At 45.0% G+C, this 27,138-nt stretch overlaps 2 protein-coding genes across 3 annotated transcripts in view; one reads left to right on the top strand and one right to left on the bottom strand.

Moving 5' to 3' along the window:
* The first annotated feature begins 739 nt into the window (after window positions 1-739).
* On the top strand, window positions 740-13,204 carry LOC101064389 (oxysterol-binding protein-related protein 2-like). 2 transcript variants are annotated; one of them, XM_011621813.2, is made up of 14 exons: window positions 740-893; window positions 6,622-6,921; window positions 7,611-7,734; window positions 8,226-8,301; window positions 8,457-8,591; window positions 8,930-9,027; window positions 9,102-9,284; window positions 9,373-9,480; window positions 9,610-9,699; window positions 9,775-9,892; window positions 10,226-10,351; window positions 10,558-10,681; window positions 10,780-10,870; window positions 11,075-13,204. In XM_011621813.2, the coding sequence occupies exons 2-14, from the start codon at window positions 6,885-6,887 to the stop codon at window positions 11,175-11,177; spliced, it is 1,413 nt and encodes a 470-aa protein (XP_011620115.2). In that variant the 5' UTR covers window positions 740-893; window positions 6,622-6,884; the 3' UTR covers window positions 11,178-13,204. The 2 variants fall into 2 exon arrangements, with proteins under 2 accessions (XP_011620115.2, XP_029689633.1); XM_029833773.1 differs by lacking the exons at window positions 740-893; window positions 6,622-6,921; window positions 8,226-8,301 and having other exon boundaries at window positions 7,605-7,734.
* Window positions 13,205-13,971: 767 nt separating this feature from the next.
* The window catches only part of bsna (bassoon presynaptic cytomatrix protein a), an 82,313-nt gene continuing 69,146 nt past the window's right edge, over window positions 13,972-27,138 (bottom strand). Inside the window, exons 10-17 of the mRNA XM_029833906.1 lie at window positions 26,368-26,868; window positions 25,177-25,505; window positions 22,617-22,710; window positions 22,158-22,289; window positions 22,022-22,077; window positions 21,510-21,636; window positions 21,110-21,200; window positions 13,972-19,489 (exon numbers count right to left, since the gene is read on the bottom strand). Of these exons, the coding sequence (XP_029689766.1) occupies window positions 22,037-22,077; window positions 22,158-22,289; window positions 22,617-22,710; window positions 25,177-25,505; window positions 26,368-26,868 (1,097 nt within the window). The 3' untranslated portion in view covers window positions 13,972-19,489; window positions 21,110-21,200; window positions 21,510-21,636; window positions 22,022-22,036. The remainder of the gene's footprint in view (window positions 19,490-21,109; window positions 21,201-21,509; window positions 21,637-22,021; window positions 22,078-22,157; window positions 22,290-22,616; window positions 22,711-25,176; window positions 25,506-26,367; window positions 26,869-27,138) is intronic.

Raw genomic sequence — 27,138 nt, forward strand, 5'->3', positions numbered from 1 at the left:
TCCGCCCCTGTTATTCTCTGTTGTTTCTTCTCATTACAACATCGATGTTATGCAACTGTGGGAAAAGAAGCACAATCGCACGTCTGTCCAGCGTTGCCCACAACAGAAAATACCGACTGGTAATTCTCTTTTCTCCACAAGCAGTCATGGTTAGAGTCTGGATTTTGAAGTAGATAAAAATCGAAAATGCACTTGAGCTGCAGGGCATAGACTTAATATTCTACTGAGTCGGGCTTATCTTGGTCTCTAATCAGGCAGCCAGTTGTATCAAGCATATCAGTTACTGACTACATAATTTATGAGATAAGATACTGTATATACTGGCCAAGCTGGTGATTAGAACAAGGTTGGGACAGGGTTGGAGCCAGAAAAAGATGTGGTTTAACTTTAAAAAAAATACACATTGACAGATAGTCACTTTATATTTATGATCCTCCTTTCAACAAAGCATTTTTTAAAAACAAAGTAAATACACAAATGAACAACCCAAGCAGTGTGATCCTAATCTAATACACTGCGACTAGTTTACATGATTTACACAATCATTAAGACAAAGATCATTCAAGTGACATTATTTTTTATATTCACACACATTTATTTGTGTTTTTATGATGGCGTTTAACTTTGAGCTTTCTATCTTGATCATTGAAGCAGGAATGATCAGTCCTCGTGGATAATTGCTTCCTCCCCGAGCCTCCGCCACGGGCCATGAGCTGCCTTCTGATTGGTTCAGCGGCACAAAGCTTACCTGTGATTGGCTGTGCTCAAACCGTCCTTCGCGTAGCCACGCCCCGATGGATACTGACTTCCGCTTCTGTGTCAATCTTCACACCAAATTCCCCTCATCTCTCTGTGGAGCTGTCAAAAATATTCACTCTACACATATCACGGAGGTAAACTGCTGATTTCTGTTTTCTACCTTGTACTCTGAGTTGAAAGCGATATTTTTCCGTCTGCCTTTTAAGATACGAGAAAGTTTGCTCGATGCGCTAGTTAGCCTGGGTTTGTTTTAGCCAACTCGCTAATGATAATGCCAGCTGTCAAAAAGCTCCCTGGCGTCCGGTCTTAGTTGCAAGTTATCAGCAAGGTGTGTCATTGGAAACAACAACGTTTGTGGGTCTATAATGTGTTGTCTTAAAGCCGGCCTGAGTTAATGTCGTCCAGTTGAAATTTGAAGCCGAATTGCTAATGCTACACAGTGCGTTAGCATCGGTGATGGGTTATCGTTGGGATTTAGCTCCACGCTGAAAGGAACGAAAATGTTATGAACATCGGTCTTAAGCGACTTATTTGCTGTCCACCACTTGTTCGCCAGCAATGCATGCGGGATTGGGAAATCCGGGAAAGCACGGTGTAAAATCCACACTTAAAAGAGTTGAGATCAGATCTGTAGAGGAGCTCCCGGCTCGACCCCCGTTGTTAGAGTGTAAATGTTCCCTTCCTATCGCATCTCACTGTCTCACCGCACCGACTGGGAATGTTCCTCGGCCTGTTTTGTCTCCTGCATCTCCTTTAGATCTGTCATTCAGAGTGTAGCAAAGCTCAGGCTCCATGTCGGTGTACTTTAGGTCATTGACACCACATTCGCACTTGCAGCCTGTCTCCTCTCAGTGATAAAAGTATCCTTGAGGGGCAGCTTTTTTTTTTTGAGGGCCCTCTAGACTAATGTGTGATGATACATAATGTACTTTGACCGGTTTGGGAACACTGCAGTGTAGTCACAATTGGGAAAATTACAAATATTGACAATTCATCCTGAGCCAGAGTCCCTGGATTTCTTTTTTCTTTTTGTTCTTGGACGCTGAAGCCCAACAGGACACTAGTAATCCTCGTTTTCTGGCTGCTTTGTGTGTTTCGTAGTTGTTGTTGTGTGTCCACAGGAAGGTGTGCTTTTGGTGAATTCATTGGAACATTACACCAGACACCTCTCCAAGGACTTCTGGCTGTTGTCATTTTATTGTACCTTCATCCCAAAGGTGTTTTAATTGCCCCTTTATGCCGTTGCCATGGCGCAGGTTTGCATCGGAGAGGGCCAAGCGAACGGCTTGTTTTCCATTCCAACCAGGAGCCGAGCGGCGGCGTTGTGGCGAGACAACGGCGTTCTGCCGACGTGTTGTTTGTTTTGCTGTGCTTTTCTTCAGCAAACACGCAGAGGGATACTTCAGTGCTGTCACGTGCACGTTTGAGTGATTCTGTGCAATATTGGGGAACAGGAAAAACATTTTGCAAGAGGCGGTGAAGACCGGGTTTCAGCATGGCAGTGAGGAATGTTGCAACGGCGGCATAGCAGCGCGCGTTAAAGCAGATGGAACATCAGCCCGGCTACAGATGTCAGTTATTTTGCAACCATGTTCCGGTTGTTTCTAAATTAGGGTGGTATTATTGTCTATTTCTATTCCCCATGTCATTTCCTGTGGCAGCAATTCCTAATGAATGAATCAACACTTTAGATTAGATTCTTGAAAGGTTTTTTAATAGATTTTAGTCCATTCAAAATCAGTCATGTGTTGCTCCGTGGGGGTAAGGCAGAGTGTGAGGTAACGCTATAGGCAACCAGCCAGGCAACAGGGAAACTCTATATATAATTTCTGGGACATGTTTATTTATGCAGGAGCCTGTTTCATACGGGGTTTCTCTATTGTCATATAGGAAGTGTTTATTTAGCAAGCAGCGGGTGAACCTTTAATACAAATAAACTTTAGGAACCAGTACTTTGAGCATAGTTTAGGGTCTTCACAAAAGCAGGAATTTGCAAGTTGAACCTAAATAATAGCTTGAAGGAAGAGTCTGTGTGTTTCTAATCACACATCAATCAAACAAGACTTTAACTGGCATCCAGACAATGGCCGTGAATCCTCTGGGTCCCCCCCCCCCCCCCCCCCCCCCCCCCCCCCACACACCCAAAAAAGAAAGAGTTGGAGGACCCTCAAACCTCTAAACCTAGACGATGGCCCAGCAGGTTGTGAGTTTGCTGCCCAGTGCCTGTGTGCCCTGGAGCACGGGTCAGAGCCAAAGCTCTGCCACCTGAGAGCTGCCTGACTGCGCCTGTTTTGACCAACAATATAAAAACACAGTCCATTATTTGGTTCAGTTGAAAAAGACACGATGACTTTGACACAATTTCAGAATCTGCTGATCTCTTGTCACCGTTGAGTTTCGAGAGTCCAGTTAAGCTGAAGCGCAGCTCTAATGTGGTAACCGCACGCCATTACTAATCTTTACCCACAAATGAATAAACGCAGGCATTAACAACCACTGTGGGAGGCCAGTGTAACCAGCGGGTTTCCAGACGTGTAAAGTCGGCACGTTTTGGGCAACAAACGCTCCAAAAGAAGCCAGATAGCAGAAGCTTTTCCTTTAGCCACAGCCATTTAGGCTGGCGCTCATGTTGTAGCTGCTCTATCTGAGCCGTGACCGTGAGCCTAACACCAAAGTAATGGCCCACTCATTCCTGAAGAGGCCGATAAGCCTCATCTCAATTGAAACCGAGGCGATAATTTGGTTTCCTCAGGATTTTCAATGATACAGGGTGAACCTCTGATGTCCCTGAACACCGATTAAAGCTTCAGCGGAGCCAAAAATCCCGTCCTGCCACATTTTTCTTTGTCAGCGGAGCCAGTTGTTTTGCAACTTGCTTCTGTGCAAACACGATCGGCCGTATTTGGACTCATTCAAGAAGTTTCGAAGCGAATTGGGGAGCAGGTTCTCATCGCCGTCCGCCTTTGTTCAAGCAAGCCTCATCCTAACAGGTCTGACCTCTTCGCAGGTATTTTTGGAACGAGCTGACTCACGCTGCGCTGATTGCTGGCGTATTTGTCGTGCGGACTCAGCACTCTGCCCGCCGTGTTCCCAGAGAATTTATCGCCTCGATCAAAGGCAACAACAGCAGATAAAGGCCCCGGGTCAAAGGGGAAAGATTGATCGTCAAGACTCTTCCAACAGTTGAACAGACAAATAATAAACGATTTGAGCTCTAACTGGAAATTTCCCGTATTGTCGGTCTGCCCTGGTGAAGCTCGCGGCGTGTTTATGGTGTGAGGAGGGACGACATTGATCGAAACCTTTAAACCTGTCCACAAGTTCAACTTTTTCTCAAAAGTATCTTATAAAGCTAATTATCTTATCTCTAGATAGCACCTAGCTTGCTAGTCTAACAGGCAACACTGATGTCTTCATTATAAATCGTACTTTTATAAATAGACAAATGAGAAATTGATGATTAGTATGAATTCAGCTTGTGGCACTAAGTTTATGCTGCCGATCGTTGCTATGGAGACATCAATCAGACCATCCCATCCTATTTCCGTGCATCTTTGGGTTTGTCTCTTCATCACAGACTGCTGGAAGGTTGCGGTCGCTCCTGATTGGCTACTGTCCTCAGAGAGGAGGAGCGTTCTGGTGGTGCGTGCATGGCTCCACCGTGCCCGTCACGGTTACGTAACAGCCCTGTTGTAACATGACTGGTATGATCCCAGGGACCTGAGCAACCATCTCTCCGTGAACATGAGCCGAATCTGAGTGTCGGCGCTCCCACGCCTCCCTTCGTCTGTTTCCATCTGCAGGTTCAGGGCCACGCGCAGCCTGGCGGCGCCGCTCAACCACTGCTCCTCATTCTCTTTTTTTAGTATTGTCAAAGAGTCTTTTTCATGAGCTGCGTAGTAGTGATGGGACGATGATACCTCAAGGAGTGTATTGACACACTACACAAACTGTGTCGGCACTGTATTGATACGGTGTTGGTCACCCGATAGTGACCCCTGCAGTAGTTATAAAATGATTGCAGGTAAAGGAATCCCTTGTTTGCTAAACTGAGTTGGTATGTAAAATATAGCAAATTTGAGTTACAATTCAGAGTTACAATTTTTACTTATGTACACACATTCTTTGTTAACTTAACTGTTAAATCATATGAAATAATACCAAAAAGTGACTAGTTTATGAATTTTTATTGAGGAACAAAGGTTTTTGGAGGCGATTTCTCCTCTTAGACACCAGCTCCCCAGCCTTAGAAAATACTCTTTCACACGGTGCAGATGACGATGGTGAGCAGAGTTTTAAGTGCAAGTTGATGCACTTCAATTCAAACCTCTTACTAGAACAGAGTAAAAACTAAGGTGGCGCATTGCATTCACTTGTTAAATAAACAGACACCCTATAAAATGAATAAAGCAACTGTAAGGCTCTTGACTTGACTATCATATGTATCACAGGTCATTCACTTGATAAACTGATAAAGCGCCACCGTTAAAAATTGTATACAACAGTAAACAATGCTCAAAGGAGAAAAAGATTTCCCTTGTTTGGAGTCACAAGATCAAAATTATTCCACACTGGGGAAAACTCCATAATTGCGCAACTGCAAAACTCCATCCAACAAACCCACGACATGTCGATACAGTTTGTTTCCTTATAAACACGTTTTGGCGCGGCACATCCAAACGATACAAGTCCTGTATCGGTCACGTGATTCTTTCTTAAAGCGATACACGCACCGATACGGGGTTTTTTCTTGAGCTCTCGGCACAGTGTTGACGCACCAGTGTCGCTCGTCCCATCACTACTGCGTAGCCTCTGCGTTCAAGATGTTTTAGCATTTATGTGCATGGACGAGCAATTTAAAACAAAGCAGGAGCCCAACGTGTTCGCTGAAGTGGTGGCTGACAACGTGATACTGAACAAACGCAGATTTGTTTTCGGCTCACACCCACAAACTTTAGGTATTCGGGTCCAACCCAACAGAAAGCAGTCAATAAAATGTTGCTTTCCCAGAAAACAAAGTTGGGATTTCCCCCTTTTTCCCCTCAAATCTATAGAAGCCAAATAGAACTGAGAGTGGGTCGGTGCTGGCAGTGCGCCTGTATCCTAAAGAGGTCCTGCGGAACCAAATGAAGAACAGGCGAAGAATTCGGACAGCTTCAATAACTCATGCAAATGCCGTTCTCTGGCCTATCGGTTATATGAACATTTTCATAGCAAATGAGGGGATCAAGTAAAGCAACTTTCCTCTAGAGGGAATCGTTGGGGCGTAATGAGACCACTTTTCTACCTGGACAGAACTAGAATGGATCCGCTCCTAATTACATTGCCGACCCACAATAAACTGCACCTGCTTCGATCCGACTGGAGGAAGTGGAGATGCATCAGGGATCTATAGTGTGCGTCAGGGCAACATTTGACCTGCTAATTTAATGATTACGGGGGGGAGGGGGCGCATCATTATCACAGCCAACAGAGGCGAAGGACGTGTTTGAGCCTTTAAAGTGTACAAAGGTCATTCTGGGTCTTGACTCGGAGTGTTTGCCAGACAAACTGAAGGTAACAAAGAGCAAGAATTCCCGTGGCGTCCTGATAACGCACTCAGATGTGTAGAAAGCTCGGTGTTTGCGTTCAGCGATCCGTGATATTCAGCCCCGCTAGACTAAGCAGGGTTTAAACTGGTAGATACCAGCAAATGACCTTTACCGCTTGGTTCATGCCATTTTCTTAAAATCCTTTTTCTTTATGTATAACTTTCAGCCAGAATCAAGCTTCACACAATTATCAGACCAATGTATGTTTGCTTTGATCCTTGCTAATGATCCTTGTTCCGGTTTGGTTTTTTTGGGATTTCTGTCTCTGCAGGTTACTCATTTGCTCCCCAAAAAAGCAGCAAACTTGATCAAACAACAGACTCCTGACCGTCCTCTCCCGCTGTCCTTCGCCGGCGGTCAGACCAGATTTGGTCCCTTTCCCATCTGGATATCGAAGGAACTCCGTGCCGTCCCCCAGGTGACGAGCATCGACGGACCCCCCTCAGGAGGCGTGCTGAGGGGCCGCCACCAAAGAGAACATGTGCTAGAGGTTGACCATCTGCTCTGAACACTCGTTGGCTTAGACTTTATAAAATGAGCAATGAAGATGAGTTCTTCGACGCCGTCACAGGTGGGTGTCCTTTTTTATTGAGCATAGTAATGTTTTTTTCCTACATGTGACTTCTGGCCAGTGAGTAAATGGATTCTGAGGAAATGTTTTGGTTCTGGAAGGTGTTTTGTCATAGTTTCATCTTCCTCTAGTTCCGTGGTGACTGTTTACACGAGGCGCAGCTTGACTCGCGTTCCAGGAGTTTGACTCACCCAATAGCAGAAACGAGGATTTTGAAGAGATTTGGTTTTATTTGGAATGCAGTTGACCAAATTTGGAACTCTAGAGAGGTGAAAGGCTGTCAGATTAGAGCGAGAGCCTCATTCTGAAGCTCGGGAGCCAGGCTTTGTGCTGAGCTGAAGGCTTGAAGGACAGAACGTAGCAGTTTATTCTCCCTAAATATTGGTATGCTAGGCATCATACAGATGGTTGCCTGAGAATCTGCCAGCACACAGACCTGCTTAAATGTGTTAACCTGTGTTTTAACGATAGAACGGATTGGGTCATGTTTTAAAATTGTTGTATATGATTTCGTGATATGACGAAATGTTGGACGAAAAGTGCTAATTTCAGGATTTCTCTAACTGTGAGAGGCTGGTGGTTCAAACCTATACAGGAATTTGCCGTGTGCTTAATGATTATTTCAGTTGGTACACGTTTGAGGCTTTGTTCTCAGACCTGCTGTGACCGGGCCCTTGTGTCCTCTTCAGGCTTGGATTCAGATGAGTCTTGTGAAGGGGGGTCAGAGTCCAGTTTCAAAGACGCCCTGGCTGACGGTGGCAGTCAGAAGAACAACGGATCAGTGCCACAGAAGAACGGCATGAAGAAACACAGGTACTGCTGCATTCCTGCCCAGCGTATTTGTTGGTCACAGGTGAACAGCTTGAAGGTCCTGTTTGGGTCACAGTGGAGCTCTGTAATGACTTCATCCCTCCCATAAAGGGTCATAGCTCATTCTTTTTCGTTGTTTACACATATTTCTACAATTCTCTCTTGGTTTGTCCTCATCCATTGTTCTCAAGTCTCCTCGCGCGTAGCGTTTCTCCATCCTCGGCTAACAGGCCCGAGGAATGAGGCGCTGCCTCAGCATATCTGGAGTCTCCCAGTCTGTTTTCATTCCCATCATACTCGTGTTTGTTTTGTTTTTAACGTCACAGTAATGCTGATAGCAGCATGTAGCCACAGAACAAAGCGTTCTATTAAGTAATGACAAACCAGAGAGCTGACATGATGTTTGACCTTTGTTATATTGTCGCTGTCTGGATGCATGCGTGTTTGCACGTGTTTTGCCTTCATCTTTTTTTTTTTTTTTAATATCATTTTAGGGAATCATTACCCGCTCCCATGTTTTCTCGGAATAGTGTCAGTATCTGGAGCATCCTAAAAAAATGCATCGGATTGGTGAGAACCTGCATTTCCTTTTTTACGCCCCCCCATCTCATTGTGTTAAAGGAGCAGGATCTGTGGAAAAATGTAAAACAAATCCCATCGGCAGGGAGAAAATGTTTTCACCTGAGATGTAAAACCTGGACTTGAGTGTGTGCTCTGTCTCACAGGAACTGTCAAAGATCACGATGCCCATTGTCTTTAATGAGCCCCTCAGCTTCTTGCAGAGGATGACAGAATACATGGAACACACGTACCTCATCAACAGAGCTTGCTCTCTGTCCGACCCAATGCAACGCATGCAGGTCAGACACCTGCGCACTCACATGCAGTTTTAGGTCACCTACGGAATGATGAAATGAACAGCTTTAATTTGTCATCACATCAACATAAATTAAAACCATTGAAAACTTTAAATATCGTGATCGCTTGTGTAGTTTTTTTTTTTTTTTTTGGTCTGAACACAATTGTGTAAGGGTGTGTTGAATTTTTACATGTAATACCCGCTGTGGCCAGGAGGTGGAGTGCGCGGGTAATGAATTAACTGACGGACATCGGAATATGTCACGCTCCTTCAAGAATACACGTATAAAATGTCTCAGTCTGATAGGACTTATGATGTCTGATGCCTGATTATCTTTAGACAGTAGCTGCCTTTGCTGTGTCAGCAGTGGCTTCCCAGTGGGACAGAACTGGAAAGCCGTTCAACCCTCTGTTGGGAGAGACCTACGAGCTTATCAGGTATGACACCCCCCCAACCATCATGCACACTCAGTGTTGGTTGATTTATTTACCTTTTTTTCCACTTTGTACAGAGAGGAACAAGGCTTCAGGCTGATATCGGAGCAGGTATCCCATCATCCCCCTGTTAGTGCCTTCCATGCAGAGAGCCTGGGCGGGGACTTTGTCTTCCATGGCTCCATCTACCCTAAACTCAAGTTCTGGGGCAAGAGCGTGGAAGCTGAGCCTAAGGGCACCATCACACTAGAACTACTCAAGTATGTCCAGAGCAAAGTGGAGAAAATCGCATCCTTTCTTTCACCTTTTTGTTGACTGTTGTGTTTCATGTTGGGATTTTTCCTGCAGGCACAATGAGGCATACACGTGGAGTAACCCTTACTGCTGTGTGCACAATATTATTATGGGGAAATTATGGATAGAGCAGCGCGGAAAGGTCGAAATAGTCAACTACAGGTAAACCCACAGCCTCAAACCACAGACCTCCAAAGATAACTATTAAACTGTTAAGTCCTGCATGTGCCCGTGTCTGCATCTGCCAGCACGGCTTGAAAGTCCTAAACTGGCTTCTCTTGTCTCCTGCAGGACTGGAGACAAGTGTGTGCTAAATTTTAAGCCCTGCGGGATGTTCGGTAAAGAGCTGCACAAAGTAGAGGGCTACATCCAAGACAAGAGGTATATTTGTCCTTTGGCGTCCGCATTCTTAGATTTTAGCATCTGCCTCCTCATTTGTTCTTCCTCTCTGCCCAGTAAAAAGAAGCACTGCATCATCTACGGAAAGTGGACGGAGTGCTTGTGGAGCGTGGACCCTCAGGTCTACGAGGCCCACAAGAAGTTGGAGAAAAAGGGAGACAAGACGTTGAAAAACGTGAGGAAATCCTTGCGCGTGTTCCTCTGCAGGATTGAGACCGGATTTCTTTCATGTTTCCTCTGTTGGCATCAGACACAGATGCAGCCTTTCTGGCTGTTTGTAGTGATGTAAACTGTAAAACTATAACTGAACCATGTGGGGAATAATGATGCGACGGACCGTAAACCTGCAAGAGGTTTGGTATGCTGGCTGTAATTTTTAAAACCTTGACACGTCTCTGGGACAATAGATCCATTTTAACCATTCATTTTGTCCAAACACATTTAAATAAATTCATCTCAGTTGCCTCCTGGCACATTTGACGATACGTTTAAAAATGATTGTTTCCAGGAGGAGAATCAGGGGGCAGAGAACGACGACGCAGACGACATGCCTGAAGTCCAGGAGACGGTTTCTGTAATACCAGGAAGCACTTTGCTGTGGAGGATAGACTCCAGACCACCACAGTCTGCTATGGTACCACAGCACACTCGTAATAACTGTGAACCCTCGTCCACACATGTCCAATGTTTTGAAATTCTCCTGAATATGTCTGTTAGTCTTTAAAATAACTGGTCTTAACTGGCTTTCTGAAACAATGTTACAGTCTTCTATTACACACCTGCGACCCCCACGCGTACGTACATGCGTCAATTGCTCCTCCTCTTTTCTGTTTCCCACAGATGTACAACTTCACAAATTTTGCAATGTCCCTAAATGAGTTGGATCCTGGCATGGAGGCCGTCCTGGCTCCAACTGACTCTCGCTTCAGACCGGATATCAGAGCCATGGAGAATGGAAACATGAGTAATGAAAAATCTCTTTGTCTCCATTTGGCCGCAACTCCCACCTAATACACCTGAAGCGCCCCCTGCTGGATGCATGACGTTATTTTGCGTTTGTAGATGAGGCCAGTACGGAGAAGGAGAGACTGGAGGAGAAACAGAGAGCAGCCAGAAAGGAGAGAGCCAAGAATGATGAGGAGTGGTCCACAAGGTGGGATAGCATGCAGCAGCATGGGTGCACTCCTATTCCTGTGACTCAACGCGGTACAGAGATGTAGATGTGTTTGGTTTGACTTGATCTAACTTCAGAAACAGTTGTAGGTTCTGGTTTGGGCAGAAATCATTAGAGGTAAATATAGAGACAGTACAAAGTTTGTGAATTCTGCTGGTTTTAATCTGCCTTGGTGTCATTCAGGTGGTTCAAGCTGGGCACCAACACACACACTGGCTCCCAGGACTGGCTCTACACTGGTGGCTATTTCAGTAGGAACTACCAAAACCTGCCAGAAATCTACTGACAACCAGCTTGATTAGCCTCAACCCGTGCTGGTCATCCACGATGAGCGTGAACCACCGTTCCACTCTGCACGCCCGCCTTCCTTTAAAAGCGATGACGCATCAGGGGCAGCTCTGTTACAGCTCCCAACAATCCACAGTCCTGCTCCTCAGGTTCCCCTTGACATCGGCCTGCTCCTCATTAGCATGGCCACACCTCCGAATCCAGGCCAGCAAATGTTTCCACAGAGTCAGCAGTGCTCAGTTCACTGTTCCCGTTCCTTCTTTACCTCTCCACATCTGGACAGCAACACTTTGAAACAGTCGTTGGTGGGATTCCCCAAGAAAGACGAGCTAGAAGAGCACATTTGAAACAGTAAAATCACAGCCTTTACAGACACCTGTATGCAGAGTCAATGTCCCTTTGAATGAGGACGGATTAAATGTTGCATCGGCCTCTTTGTTTAACTTATTTCTTGGCTCGGAGTGTTTGCTATTACTCGGCCCAGCATTCTGCTCCTGCCCACAGACGTCACGGCGGGACTGAGGAGCCCAGAAGTGGCTCCTCTGCTGACCAAACCCCAACGTGCTTTTATTAAATTTGCCTTATCAATGGGGGAAAAAGTGTAAAAAGCTTATAAAATGTGTGTGGAAGTTAAATAGGCTCGATTCCCATGAAGCAGATGAATCAGCTGACTGTATAAATAGTCACTTATATTAGTTTATTATAGACATTTGATGAAATTTTGCCTTTGATGTTAATCATCCAGTGGCGTCGATGTGATACGACGGGCGATATCGAATATTGCGCCGTGGGGAGTTCTGCCAGCTTGGATTTGACTGGATGGCTGATTGATCAGGCCAGAGGGTCCGAGGGTGATGATGTAAAGTCCAAGTGACTAAAACAAACAGACTCCAACAGAACGCTGCGTTGAAACGTGACGACGGCGTCGAGGGAAGAGGAGCTGTGGGCGACGCCGGACCGATGATGTCAAGTATTTTCGAGCCTCGTGTTCAGAACCTGACCAGACCTCCCGCGTGTCTCCGCTCTGCCTTTTTTTTTCCTGCTCTGTATTTCACTCATTCCTCCAGAGCCGGACCGTCCGAGTATCGGATGGATTTTTACGAGCGCGGAAAACTCGTCTTATCAGGAAATATTCTTTCATCGTCCACCATCGAAGCTGCAGTTTATTTCTTCACTACAGAAAGTGTCGGCGCATCAAGCTCCATGAGGTTTCCTTCTTTCCCAGACAGAATATGACTAGTTTTTAAGGGCTTTTGTGGAGAACATACAGATGCTATTTTTCGATAGGCATTGTAAAGTGCGTGATCTTGGTAATGTTGATGTAACTTTGCTTCAGGAGCTACCCTCACCATCCAGCCTCCTCAAACACACCCTCTCACCCTGAATGTGGCTCTGATCCGTTTCCTGTTCCTGTATCTTAATATAATCCTAATAAATGCATATTTTCGTAACTTGCTGGAGTCGTTGCCACCACACAGTCCTGTAACACACTTTTGGACCAACCTTTAATTTGTATCTTTGTGAGCTTTACCTCTATGTCTACTTGTTTACCCCTTCTTTGTAATTTATGCGAGTTATTTATGACATTTGCAGTTGTACACTATTCTTTCTGCAGCTCTTTCTTTTATGTGCTTGAACACAAATCAGAACCACTGCTGACCGCATTTAACCGGGACTAATACACCATCTGACTGCTGATGTCACACGCACAGATCAAAAACTATGACCCGGTTCTGAGTTCTCTCTTGCTTTGAGCGTCGGGTCTGTCTGCAGAACACGCCTGGATCCCCCCCTCCCTCCTGGACCCGATGTTATATAAATGTACATGTCTGCCATAGAAATGATGACGTACAAAACCGCCTATTATTTTGTGCAGTTGATTTATTTTTATAGTATTTAAACCTTCGTTGTTGTGGGTGCAAATGACGTTTTATTCTGGGGGTGGGGAGATCTGTAGGGTTGCATTCGAGATGCTTGGTAGATTCAAGAATGAGGGACCTTTACTAATAAAATTCTAAATTCAAACCTCGGATTGTGACTTGTTTTTGGAATATTTCAGTGACGAGGCAGCACACTCCTCTGCTCCTCAGTCTCTCCTTCGCCCTCGGTCTGTTTTCCTTTGTGTGAAGCTTCTTTTCATTCGGAAGTGAAACTGGCTTGAGTTTCGCCGATTGTTGAATCCGACCTGGTGGATCTTGAATGTTTATCCCCACACCTGCTCTTCCACCAACACGCAACAAAGTCTCTCTCCGTCTCTCCTGTGGGACCTCACGGCGGTGTTCGAGCTGAGTAACTTTCTCCAGCTGGATAGTTTTTCCCAAGGGGACGTTTCTGGTTCAGGTTCCCAGTTTTCCTCCTGTGGTTTCTTGGTCTCGCACCTTGTCTTCAGTGGTTCTCACCAGGCCGTCCTGTTGGGACGCGTTTACTGTCTAATCATTTGTGCTCAGCTGCAGAACCTGAGGGAACAAATCTGCTTCTTCTGCCTTCCCTGTTCCCTCGGCGAATCAACCGTCTCCTACTCTCACGCCACACGTCCTCACGTCCTCCCTACCTACATCCCTGCTCTCCTTTCCAACTTGCCATCCTTCTTTTCGCTGTCCTCTCAGTCTGTCCTCTCTGGCTTCACCTCCCAAATATCTAACATGATCCGTGCCTCCAATGTTCTACTCTGACCTCGTGTGCGAGTGAATATTTGAATTGGATTCCTCTCCCCTTGCGATGGCCTCGCCTCCACCGACGGTCTAATGACGCCCCGAGCGTTCTGCTAAATAAAAACCCACATCAAACTTCACCACTTTCACACGCTTTAATCATTCCAAACCAAAAAAGGCTGTTTATTTTTCAACGTGTTTATCTTTTATTCATTTTTCCTGATTGAGATGTATTGTAAGGTCATAATTTATCATTCATCACATTACATGGCATGATGCACCAGGTCTACTACACCCATTTACAGGAGGAATACACGGAAACATACACAAGGTTTTACAATGGGGAAAACAGGAAGTTTAGCTCATTGCACTTACAGTGAATGGAACACTCTGCAGTCATCTCCAGGCTCTTGACCCTCCTTATTGTCCTGAATTTGATTTCATTTCCAACCTCTTTACTTCCTCCGATGGGATATTTCATCATTTCTTGTCTCTTTTTCCCACTCCTCCGTCACCCGAGTGCTCCCTCTTTGCGCCCCTCTCCTCCAGAATTCCATGACAGCCAAAATTTCTTTCCCTCCCCTTTTTTGTTCTTCCTGTCATCTTGTTTTTTTTTACAAACACAACATGTATAGAAACTCTACACAGACCAATATGTTTTTAAATTATTCTTTTTTTCATATCCAAATACAATTCTTTTTTATGAGTCTTAAACAGTCCACACGAGCCAGCCACATACATACACAATGAATTTTTTTTGTGTGTTTTTTGTGTGTTTTTTTTGGTTTTTTTTGCTCATTAATTATTCAAATCATCCGTTTGAGGTGCAGGTTTTGGCGGTTTTCACACACAAAGCGCACACAATGTGAGCAGGGAGCTTCGGGGCTTGCATGCACGCCTCGTGTGCAAGGGCCTCTCACATGCCTGCATGTGTACCTGTGGACGTCGTGTGGTGCGCCTGCGTGTTTCAGATTTACATGTCGTACAGAGTGTGTTCTGAATGGCATTTACACGTCACGGTCCGGAGCGACCCCCCCCGGCCCGATCCCTCCTCTGGTATTTACATCGGAATGAAGACGGCGGCCGTGGGGTATGGGGACCGGAGGCGGTGAAAGGTTTAGGGTAGGGTCAAAAGGTCACCGGGGCGGTGGCGGCGGCAGAAGGGGAGGTGTTTGGGTCATGCACTTGAAATTTGACTCATCGTGCGTGAACGACGATGATCCCTGATGTGTGCGCGTGTGTTTTTCTCTCCTTTTTTAGAGGAAGATGGATTTTTTCCCTTCATGGCTTTACCTGGTCATCATCTCTGGGTTCGTTTTAAAGTCTCTCTCTGGTCCCTGACAACGGTGGGGGCAGCTCCTGCACAACGTGGTCCGCTGCCTTTTACGGTAGTTCCCCCTTCAGCGTACAGCTGAATTCAACTCCTTTTAAATGCCGCACAAAGAAGAAAGAAAAAACCCAAGTCGGACGCAGCACTGCGACATAAACCTGCGTAAATACAGCCTTATTGCTGAGACTTCTGAGCATGCATCAGTGGAAACGACCTCTCATGGCTACATTAATCTGAGAAAAACGCATCGGAATGCGTGTTCATTTTTAGCTCCTTGTATTTAGAAAAGTCTTTTTTCCCCACTCACGTGTGCGACTGGATTGGGCGGCGATTGTGGTCCGGATTAGCGAGGCCTTACCACTAATTGCTTATGTTCCGAATCTCTCCCCCTCCCCCCATCACATTTTGTGCTTCACATGCTGGGAAGTTGCTCTTGGGTTTCCATTTGCCGGGATTCAGACAGAGGACAGAACGGAGACCACATCTGGCTGCAGACTGGTACCAGGATGGCTTTCTTCACTGACCATTATAATTATAAAGCCCTTGCTGCTGTGCATATTTAAGTCACCTTCAGTGGATTCATCAAGGAGCAAAAACATTTAACTCGCCTCCCTTTTCATCCATATTGTAAAGTCCAATTGATCCCTCTGTCATAAACCTGCCCGTTATTGTTTGTTTTTTACATCCCGACTGCGACACTCCCTCTCTTGGGCTCTTTCCTGAGGCAAACGTGATCAAGAGGTGTCTCTGAATATTAATTTCTTCTGGAAAAAGCATGCACTTATTATCTCTGGATGTACAGAACTTCCAGTCTGTTGCTTGGATTTTAACTAAGCTGCTTCTAATCTTTATGAAAAATGACTTCCTACAACCTGATTAATGTGGCTTTCAACACTTTGAGTGTATCTGCATAAAGATAATCTCTTCATATCAAACCTAAATCTTTCTGGCTTCAGTCCCAGTCTCCCCTTTTTTCCCCCTCAGTAAGATAAAAAATAAATTCTGACATAAATAAATCATCTTATCTCATAACATTTCACAAAAAAATAAATAGACTGAACCTCTTGTACCACTGGAATGACTGTAAATAATGTCTCTGTGTCACAGTGTGCTGTCATGATACAATTTTACACCCCATCATGTATTTAACTGAGAAACTGATTATGTTTTACTTGCATTTCAGTTGAGTTTTAAATAAATATTATTGAAATATCTCTGTGGCAACAAGATATTTGTACATCGAACTCATTGGAATGTGACAATCAGACAATAAAATAGATAATAAATAAATAAGAGGGGGTATCTTTCTTCAGCCCTCAGTAGATTTGAAGCTTATTATCTATTTAAACTATTTTATTTACATATTTCAGTCTATGCTAAATAGATATCGCACTCGTTTTCTGCTCTAGTGCTCTTTTGTAATCAGTTTTGGCGATTAGTCGGTTAAACCCTTTTGACTTCACTTTCAAAACCAGAGTTTACAACAAAAAGAAAAGAAAAATCTGGAAACAACCCTATAAAAGAACAAGGCCGACAAGATGTGTTCATGAAAGCTGGGAGAGTTTCTGCTAGCTGCACAGTTCGGCAGTTGAAATAAATCGGGGGGGTGGGGGGGGTGAGGGCTGTCTTTTCACTTTTATTTCACAGCATCTTTTGCGACTTTTACGCCAAATTTTAGCCGTCATGAACACATCTTCACCCTGTAGCAAGAAAGAGGAGACCCGAACATGCCAGCCCATCCCTCAACATGTCCACTTTCTCTCCTCACCTACCTATTTCATACCCAAGCTAATTCACAGAATCACCTACACTTCTCTATGGATGACGCAAATGTGGAGCCGATATTTGCCGTGCATTAAACCGCGACTGGGTTGCTTCCCTCCATTTTTCCCTTCTTGTTTTTTTTAAAATTTTATTTAATGTGATTCATTGCATAGAAGGACTGGAGATGAGCGGACGCCTCTTCTAGCCACTGTAATTGTGGTTCAACTTATGTCGCTCTTGTTTTCTTTTCCCACGTTTGATGATATATTTTTTGTCTTTACGTAACACATACGGACCCTCACACACACACACATACCAACAATAGGAACAGAACAATATAGGGGTGACCTTTGAGGTTTTCTACGCCGGGCGGCATGCGAAGGTTCCCAGCAAGCGTTCACACAGACGATATACAGCAGAAGGTTGTCGGTTCGTTGGATTTACTCGAAGGCCTCGCGACGTTTGGCCTGAGAGTTCTGTTTTGAGTAGCGAACCTCAGATCCTGCAACGCACTGCAGGAGCAACAGCAGGGAGAACACTGACCTGAGAAGTTTCCATGACAACTGACAGTCCGAAAGAGAGACTTTTTTGGGGGAGAGGGGGTCTGAATGCCACCACGATAGAAAACGAAACGCTTAAAAAAAGGCGAGTGACTTTGTGACGCGACCGAGTGTTATTTTTGGTTCCGCGCTCACTTGAGCGCTGGTTTCAACCCCTTTTGTCTCTGTTTGACACCATTTTATTCCCGAGTGTGCTTTCAGGTACGTGGGGCACATGTGACTGACACGGAGACGCACGTGCTGACACACGCTGGAGCTCAGCAGGGCGTTTCATTGGCCCCCGCAGGTCACGTCCAGTTCTGCTGTGACAGATCGGCCTTCCAGTGCCTCTCTGCTGCCCTGCAGTGCTTTCAGATCAGACTCCAACCGACCAATTAGAGTAGAGCATCGTGGAAGAAGCAACGTCTCCGTCGTGGTGAGAGGAGATCCGGGCGGTTCCAAACTCGGCAGTAGTACAGTGTCAGAGCGTGTCTGTGGTGAAAAGTCTGAGTCGTCGATGGTAAAATAGACAGACGGAGGCAGCACGTTCCTCTTCCACCATCTTTCAAGCGCACAGGGTTGTGCCCTTCACTGTCCCAACTCTTACTCTATTGCTTTTAAAAGTTCAGATAAGTAACAAGTAATGATATTAAATACTAACCGATAGGGGGGCAAATGAACAGAATCCCTGCAAAACACATTAAAGAAAAAAAACCATTTAAACAATGAGTTAAATTAAAAAAAATATAAAATCAATCTCACTGTGGCCAGTGTTCTAACTGATATCACTACATTAAAAAAGGCAGTGGCCAAAATATATGTTCACTGGATGTATTAAAATATATCCCCTTTTGTTTAAAAGTAAATGTTCAGGAGTGATTAAGGCGATATTGGTCATCTGCAACAGAAAAACCAGGCATGTAACAGTGAAACTGAGCTGAGAAAGAAAGAATCCATGTGAGGAATGAGCGAGAGCCAAGTGTTGTGCGGCAGCTTTAGGAACGGCACAATCACTGCTGGCAAGTGTTGTCTTCACGGCTTCATAATGGCTGAAAGCCGGCGAACACACACCGAGGAAAAAAAATAAATACAAAAATTAACAAAAACTCAAACCATAAACAAACAAAAAGAACTCCTCTCCATGGCCTGGTGTTGCTCCGAGAAGAAAACCTCTCTTCTTCGTCACGTGACTCCCAGCGTCTCTATGGCCTCTGATAATGTGAACAGTGAAAGGTCTTGGATATAAAGTTCCATGCATTCCAAATTCCTACATATGTTTGTTTTTTCTTTTTAAATCCACGACACTTCTTGAAGGACAGGACCAGGCGAGGATCGTCAGACGGGGATAAGAAAGAATCGGCATTCAACAAATGCTGAGAAGTGAGGGAGAGGATTTTTTTTTTTAAACTGTTCCAAGTGGAATGTTGATAAAAACAGGAAGAAAACAAAAACTCGGAAAAAAAGACCCGCGTGCCGACGCGGTTCCTCCGTGTGTCAGCCCCGATGTCTTTGTTTCATTCATTCAGTGACATTTCCGTTAGATTTCCTCCTGACTGCTGAGGTCTTTGGTACCAGAAAACCCCGCCGTCGCTCGCTGACGCCAGTTTTCCCCTCCTTCGTGGTTTTGCTTCAAGGCGAGTTAGAGAAAAGAGGAGAGGGGCTAAATTTGCCGTTACTTTCATTTTGAGTGAAGGACTGTGAAACCAGGGGTCCATCGCACGCCACCGTTGCTTGGATACAGGATGCTCTTGCGCCTTTTATAGAAACGATGGCATCGGCGGTGTGGAAGAGCACAACGCTTTTCTGAGTGATTCATCCTTCATTATTAATACCACACCCACTGGGGAGTTGGTGGGTCACGACCTCTGATGCCGGTGCGGCCTTTTGCCACCAGTTTCACTCTTAAGAGCTGGATGCAGATGTGATCTGTCAATTATTTCATGGGCAGTAGTTTGGTGCGTTCGTTCTTTGGCTGGAGACACCTGCTCTAGGAGCGTCCTTAAGACGGATGTGAGCCGGGAGTGATCTGCGAATAAAACAAGAGGCAGTTAAAACCCTGCGCTGTTGATGCACATAAAAGCTATCAGTGTGTATCAGTGGGCCCATTAACATCTGCCATTGTTTACTCTTTGCAGTTTAGGAAATGTTGGCAGTGGAAGCAATAGTGACTTTCCTGCCAACACAAGTGGACATCTTGGAGAAAATGTGTGTGTTCCATGTAATTGACTTGATCAGCCAGGAAAGAAGCAAAAACAATGGTGCAGGACCGCCGTTGGCCACTAGGTGGCGCGTAGGGTCTCGTAAATAAGGAAAGGTTTTTGTCAGCCAGAGCTCTGCCAACCAGCAGAGACGTCTAAAATGATAAAATAACATCATCTGAAACAAGAGTTGTGTTTGTTCTTGATATCTTGATATTGTGTGCCTAATGTTGCCTTGATAAACTATACCCTCACTGTTACATAAGGGAGAATTCAAGGCAAGCGAAACTAGAAAAAACAGGATTCTCTAAAGAGCATTTATGATTTTCTAAATTATATTTCAGTGTGTTTCAATTAATATGCCAACACTTTATGGCTGCCCAATGTCATCTAATCCACTTTCTGCAAATATAATACATTTATTTGAATCTTTCCTGACCCATGTTATTCATGCTTTGACACTTTTTGTGATCCAAGTTGAACCCTTGTTCCGAAAAAAGTAGCGACAAGGTTTCCAGGTCTATGTATGAAGCGGGATGGCAGTGATCCAGATGTCCTGCATCATCCTGGGTGCCTGACTAACACGCACCTGGAAGCAGAGTCACCCGAGCTAAAACAGGCAGTTCACAGGGAGACATGGAGCACAAACAGCATCAGCAGCTGCTGCAGCAGCAGGGGGCGTCGCACCGAGGCATCGGACTACTGCTAAACCATAATACTAGTTGATTCTCTTGGTGTTTTCACATGATGCCCAACAAAAGCTGTTGTAAGTTAGGGAAAGTTTTTATCAACTCTGATATGAGCTGAAACAGGAGTGCAGCAGCTACCAGCAAGTGATCAGTGAAAAGACAAATACTAGCATTGTTTTAATATTAAGCCTTATTAATATATGTATGATCTATTTTATACCTTAGTGCATACTGTAAGTCACAGAGATGAGTTGCAGGATGTGATATTTATCTAGATTCTGTAGATATTTTGACAGGTTTTAAGACTGTCTTTATGTTTTCTTCCTTGTGTGTCTTATTGCTTTATAGTTAGGTCTTGTTTCAAATACACGTCAGGCGACTGTGATGCTGTTTTAAAGATCAATGTGCCCCAAAATACACACAAATATTTTTAGATTATGAAAATGCATTTTTCGAGCTCAGATGTGTGAATGAGTGACGACCAAAGACTGAAGCATTAGCCAATTGTAGCTCTCTGTTATGACAAACAAAAACCCTTCCCCCCCATTAATTAGATCATTAAAACCAGTTAAATGATTGTTCTTTAGATCCTGGGTGAGGTGGCAAAGAGAAGGTTCATTATACCTACAATGGGGTCGCTCAACATTTACGTGATTGCTTTTACTTAAATTGAATTTTAGATGATTTCAGCGTGCCAGATGGAGCAGCTGGCTGAACAAAACCGTGGCTTTACGGTGACAGAGTCCCACTCTGACTTACTGTCTCGGCTGGCAGAGAGGACGGTGTGTGTTCTCTCTGTCAGTGTGCGCTCTGAGGCATGAAGTGTCCACTGGATTCCAGTCCTTATTGGCTGCGGAGGGAGGAAGAGCGTTTCACACACACGCACGCACACGCACGCACGCACACACACAGACACAAGTTTTCATCAGGAGGAATAGACCACCTGTCATCCACCGAACACATTAACACATTAACTGTATTTACGCCACTTTCATTTTCTATCCAGAAATGGGTGAATGTCTCAGAGGGGGGCTTCAACAATCATTAAAATACAATTTGGTACAAAGTGTAATCAAGTGTCCCTCCCTGCTTTTTGTGTTAAAGAAGAGGAAGACTGGTTCATCCCATAGCGTGACCAGATCCCCGTGTGAATACTCACCAGTATGCTCAGCTCTCCTCTCTACACTCCTCTCTGTCTCTTCTCCCTCTCGCTCATAGTAAAACAGAAGTAGGGTGAACGTCGCGGGGTTTTCTGGTACAAAGCCTCATTTGTCATTTACATAATTCTGCAAAGTCACAGACAGGTTTGCTCAGTTTCTGCAGTTGGACCATCAGGGCTCACATCGCCGTTTACACCAGATCTAAAATCTTTTTCTTTTTTTTTTACATGCGAAGGTGTTGACCTCGTGCTTCCACTTGAGTTCCAACCCACCATAGATTTCAAACGGGAGGCTTGCTCATGGGCCCACAGTGATGACACTGGTGTGTCAATTAATCAGCTCCAACTCCATGACAATGATGGTAGTGGAGTGTGTGTGTGTGTGTGTGTGTGTGTGTGTGTGTGTGTGTGTGCGCGCGCTAACAGGCTATTGTGCCTGAGCTACACAATGAAGAGGAAGCGCAGGTCAACTTCATATTAGCCAACGTCATCCCTGACACACAAAGACGCACCGTGATTTCAGCACCTCAGAAGAAAGAGGTGAACTTCTTGCCAAACCCAGAGATAGCTGGAAGGGGGGAAAAAAAAGATTTGTTTGCAGCTGAATGAGTATGTTTTTCCCCCCCAGGATATTGCATTTGGACCTACCCTCTCCCAGTTTGCCGGCCTGCTCAGCTGCTCCTCCTGGCAGGATCTTGGAGAACATGCCGTCTCCCTCCATGCCAGGCTGACCCGCTGCTGCGCTACCAATACCTCCAGGTCTGGGAGCCGCCTTGGAGCCTGGACAGGAGCGTAAAGAGCAAAAGGTAGAGAACACAGGAAGAATGAGAAGAGAAAAAGGCAGACAAACAAACAGCCCATGCCTCATCTTCCTAAGAACCTACTTGAGCTTAAGCAGCTCTTAAAAATAGTTTCATTAATTCAACATTACGATGAAACTCTGCGCAGCGGCTGACAGCTTCAAGTTGCTGTGCTGACTTGAACCGAGCCTCCTTACTGTGGCATAATCTGCAGATTACCATCAGATTAGAAGAGCCAGCACATGTGGGTTATGAAATGCAGCCATAGAGGGCAGCAGCAGGTCTGTGTGTAAAGATTATACTGTACCTATGCCTGTGAGCGGGGGCTGTCCCACTTTTGAGGCCATCACAGGCGCCGCTTTCGCTCCGATGGCTGTTGCTGGAGGTGTGTCAATCTTGGCCTATAGAGAGATAAAACAGTGAGAGGGAAGCAGATACAATTTTTTTCCCTCCACCGGAATGAGAGGAATTCTGTTTTTATCTTAATTTAATCACCTGAATGGGGGGAAGGGGGAGAGGTGGTTGTAATATGGTGAGGAAGGAGAGATGATTACAGGGAAAAGATCGATAATGAGGAACTCCTGCCACCAAGGGCAGCTTGATCACCATAAAGGGAACACGCTTTTGGGAAACATCTCCTCAGAGTAAATATTTATAAGTGGTGAATCTTCGAGATGGCTTTAATATAAAATTTACAGCAGAATTCTAACTGTCCCAGCATTTAATCTTTAAACACAAAGACAAAGATCTCAGATGGTCAATCATTTCAATGTGCGAACTGTGATATGTCTTGAAAAGTGGTCCTGCATGTAAAAACAGACCTTACATTTAAGGCAGTCAGGATATTTGAGGGAAACAGGGTCAGGTCAGAGGTGATTGCCCGGCTTTTGGTGCTTCCCTGCCTCATTGTAGGAGAAGATTGGAAAATTGGAAGCAGCCTAAGGATTCCTGCCTTCCACCCATGCAACACCCTACAAACCCAAGCCGTCGCTTCGACTCAACTCCAACTGGCCAACCAGGATTGAGGAGATGCTATTAAAAGCTTCCTCTTGGTGAACTTGTTTGGGGGAGCTTTGTGCTGTGCCCTGGTTAGTTGAGACAATTGTTGGAAGACTGAGTGGTGTTCGGACGCCCTGTAGTTCCATGTCGTGTATTTCTTTTCTGCTGTCTTTTGTTCTTCAGAAAGTGGTGAATTGGGCTCTGTTGTTATCTCTTTCATTTCTTTGACACAACCCCCACAGTCTCTCCTCCGCACAAGAAATCTCACAATCATTTCCTGCACTGCTTTGACCTTATTGATCGCCAGTGCTACTGTTCCTTTTCCTTAAAAGAGATGTAAGACAAACACAGTGGTTCCAAGGGTCAGGGTAAATGCTGTAAATCGTCCCGCTTGCAAAGTCCCTGTGATTGGTTCTGTTGTTTCTGAATTACATCTTAACTGTTGGACAATGAAGCAAAATGATTGACAATCTTTGTGTCGAATTGTATGGAAACACAAGGGCGGGGGAAAAAACTGTAAATCTGCAGACCCCTAAACCTCACAGGCCCTCGCCGACCGTCTCGCTCCTGCACAGTCATTGTGAGTCTGTTTGCATTGCTCTGTGGTTGCTCCCACCACACCCTCAATATTTTGAGGAGCGAACTGAATCAGCTGCTTATCTAATAGTTCCAGACAATATGAACGCCAGAGCATTTGTGACATCCATCACTCCAACGTCTGTGCTCCAAGCGTAGTAAATATGGCCCACCCCGGCGTGATTGCTCTCATTTTCTGTCCTCGCCTCGTCATTTCTCTCCGAAAGGACTTCATAAATACGCGCACAGTGACAGACGCTTGGCTGACGAGCGGCTGTTTCCCTCGCACATGATTCATTGTCTTCCACGTGCTTTTTGTTATTTTCAGCGACTTCCTCATTGCCAGTAATAACAAACCGGACCTCATGCGAGTGTAAAATAATGCAGATTAAACAATAGTGACGAGGCACATTTTTGCTTCCTCTCAGTGTTTCCGCTGCAGAGATGCCAGGAAAAATGCGTGTTATACATCAAAAGCAATAACATAAAAATGCAATTACAGCTGAAGACACTACGTGGCACTGTCTGGGATAGACCATAGGTAATACAGGTACTGTCCTATTTGGGCCAAACACCTCAGAGTCAACAATGGTTAGATTAGTCAATAATGATTTAATTTGTTTGCGCATTTTAAAAAACATGTTGAACAAATATAATGGGATTTTGGACAGCACCGGTGGTGCAGCTGGGACCACAGCAAGAATCTTGCTGGGGTCTGGGGGCTTTTGTGAGTGGAGTTTCCATGTTCTCCCATGCGTCCATGTGGGTTCTGCCCTCCCGTGGTCCAAAGACAGGCATTAGGGGGACAGGCGAACTGGCTGGGGGGCATGTATCCTGGCCCTGAGATGACTTGCCCAGGAACTACCTCGAAGCTCAAAGGCAGCTGGGACAGGCTCCAGCCCCCGACTCCGTTAAGAGGAAAAGCGGTTAGAAGATGGGTGACTGGATCCCATCTTAAACAATAAAGTAGGACTTTTAGGACTGTGATTTTCAATAGAGTTAAATGGATTATGATTAGATAACGAATGCGCTGTTTAAAATATTCCGGGAGATGTTGTTGCATGTGCAGAAGCAGGTAATCGGCTCCATTCAGCTATCATCCGAGTGTGAATTAATCAAAGCATTTCACATATTCTGCCACCTGAAACTGAGCAGAATATAAAGAAACTATCTGAATTAAGAGGTGATTGACAAGCTTGTTTTTCAGGCAGCAGAGACAAAAATAGAAATACCAAAGTTCCATTTTGATTTTTTAAATTATGTCTTTTTTTTTTTAATGAATTAGTGCTCACCATTGTGGGTGGTGTATTTCCTTGAGGACCCGTCTGCCTTGTCTGCCCCATGGGTCCACCTGTTGGACCCATTTGACCAGGTTTAGCTTGGTTTGGCCCCATGCCCATGCCTTGTCCCTGGGTTGAGAGTTGTTGCTGGGACCCCGTTCCTGCAGGGGCTCCGGGCTGCCCTGGCCTTGCCGCTGATATCTGGGCTTGTTGTTGGAGCTGGGTCTTCTGCCCAGGACCCATCTCTGACTGAGGACCTGTAACACTCTGTCGTCCTGATCCCGCTGGTCCCCCTGCTGAGCCCTGACCACGGGTTGAGCTGCTGCCAGACCTAGAGGAGCCTGGTTGGGGGAGGGTTTTATGAAATGTTTGTCTCCTTATCACTCTCTTGTTGTTCTTTGGGTTCATTTAGGGATGAAATGTCCAGGTTCAACATTATCAAAATATTTTATATTAATTCAATCTAAACTGCGTTAAAGCAAGGTTTGCTTTCTTACTAGAAAGAACCCCTCCAGTTTACGTGTTATGTTATTAACATTATTTTTAATCATTATTCTGTATTTAATAATGTATACAATAAAAAGATAGAACTCTGCCCTGGGTAAATAAAAGTTTCACAAAAAAGTTACGCTTGTTATCATAATGACAACTGTTTATCCCTGAGGACTCAGAGGATTGTAAATGAACATCAAGTTAATTCTAAAAAGAGGCAATATTAGATATTTGTAACTTGGATCCAAATAAGAATTTCATAGGGATGTACTTTAGAAATTCTGGGCAGTTGAACTGAATGGACCTTCTTTTACATTCCTGAAGCTCAGCCAGACACAAGAAACATTACAAAATGACAGTGAGCACACTTAATGTCTAGTGGGGTCGTCACCTTGGAGGTGATTCTGGCTGACCCACCATGACAAATGGGTGTGAGATTTAACACCCTGTGCTGCTTGACATATGCTTGAATAAATCACAAAATGTCCCCACCAGCATGGCTGAAATGATGGCAGCATAATGGCCCCAACAGCAGAAATAAGTCAATGACAATGGTGCCAGCGTTACCAATGTGAGAGGTTCTTAAACTTGGATAAATGACAAATAATTGCCATTTATGTACATCCTCAGACATCATCGGTCTCATATTGCTCTTTAAAACATAGAAAAAATTTTGTTACAATTAATTTCATGTTTGCAAAGGTTCCATACCTGTCATTTGACCCTGCATGTCAATTCCCTGCTGGGACTTGCTGCGTGAGGAGCGATGTGGGTCCCCTTGTCTGGAGGAGCGTTGGCCATGGTGGTGACCAGAAGGATCTCGGGAGTAATCTGAGGAGTGGTATCCTCCAGACCTCGAGTCACCGCGCCTTCCTGAGGACGAGGATCGTCCCGATGGGTCATGGCGCACCGACGGGTCTTTGGGGTGCCCCTTAGAGGACCTTGATGACCTTGGCTCGTCAGAGTGACGTGATGAAGATGAATGCCTGCCAGAGCTTCCATGGTGCCGGTGATCACGAGATGAAGAGTGTCGCCCCCCATGGCCATACTCATCCTGAGGCCACAAGTCCTCCTCCAGAGGTTCATCATAATCTGGATAAGAGTGTTTGTACCCGTGCCGACTCCTCCCAGATGAATGGCTGCTGCTGTAGTGTCTGGAACTGGAACGGGGCTTCTCAAACCAGTCAGTTTCTTCTTGACCCAGATGGTAGGCTTTGGAAACCGAGAGCAGATCACAGTCAATCTCCATGTCGTTTGGAGACAGCGGCATGCAGGCTGCGAGAAGGAAGGAGGCAGGTAGAAGACCAACCATGCAAAAGAAAAGTATAGAAAGAAGACAGAAAGAAAAACAGAAAAACACACTTACATCCATGCAGAATACACATTACATCACTTTCACACATTACATGTAAATCAAATACTGCAAAACTGTCTGGTTTGAAAAACAACATATGAAACAGAGATTTTTGGGACCTAAAATAT

Source organism: Takifugu rubripes, chromosome 3 (assembly GCF_901000725.2).
Source record: "Takifugu rubripes chromosome 3, fTakRub1.2, whole genome shotgun sequence".
In the NCBI taxonomy this organism is placed as follows: domain Eukaryota; kingdom Metazoa; phylum Chordata; class Actinopteri; order Tetraodontiformes; family Tetraodontidae; genus Takifugu; species Takifugu rubripes.

Bases quoted from the DNA above. Each gene is read 5' to 3' on its own strand.
- LOC101064389 (XM_011621813.2), top strand. From the start codon at position 6,885: ATGAGCAATGAAGATGAGTTCTTCGACGCCGTCACAG. The intron at 6,922-7,610 runs GTGGGTGTCCTT...TGTCCTCTTCAG, and splicing joins GTTCTTCGACGCCGTCACAG to GCTTGGATTCAGATGAGTCT. The intron at 9,700-9,774 runs GTATATTTGTCC...CTCTCTGCCCAG, and splicing joins GGCTACATCCAAGACAAGAG to TAAAAAGAAGCACTGCATCA.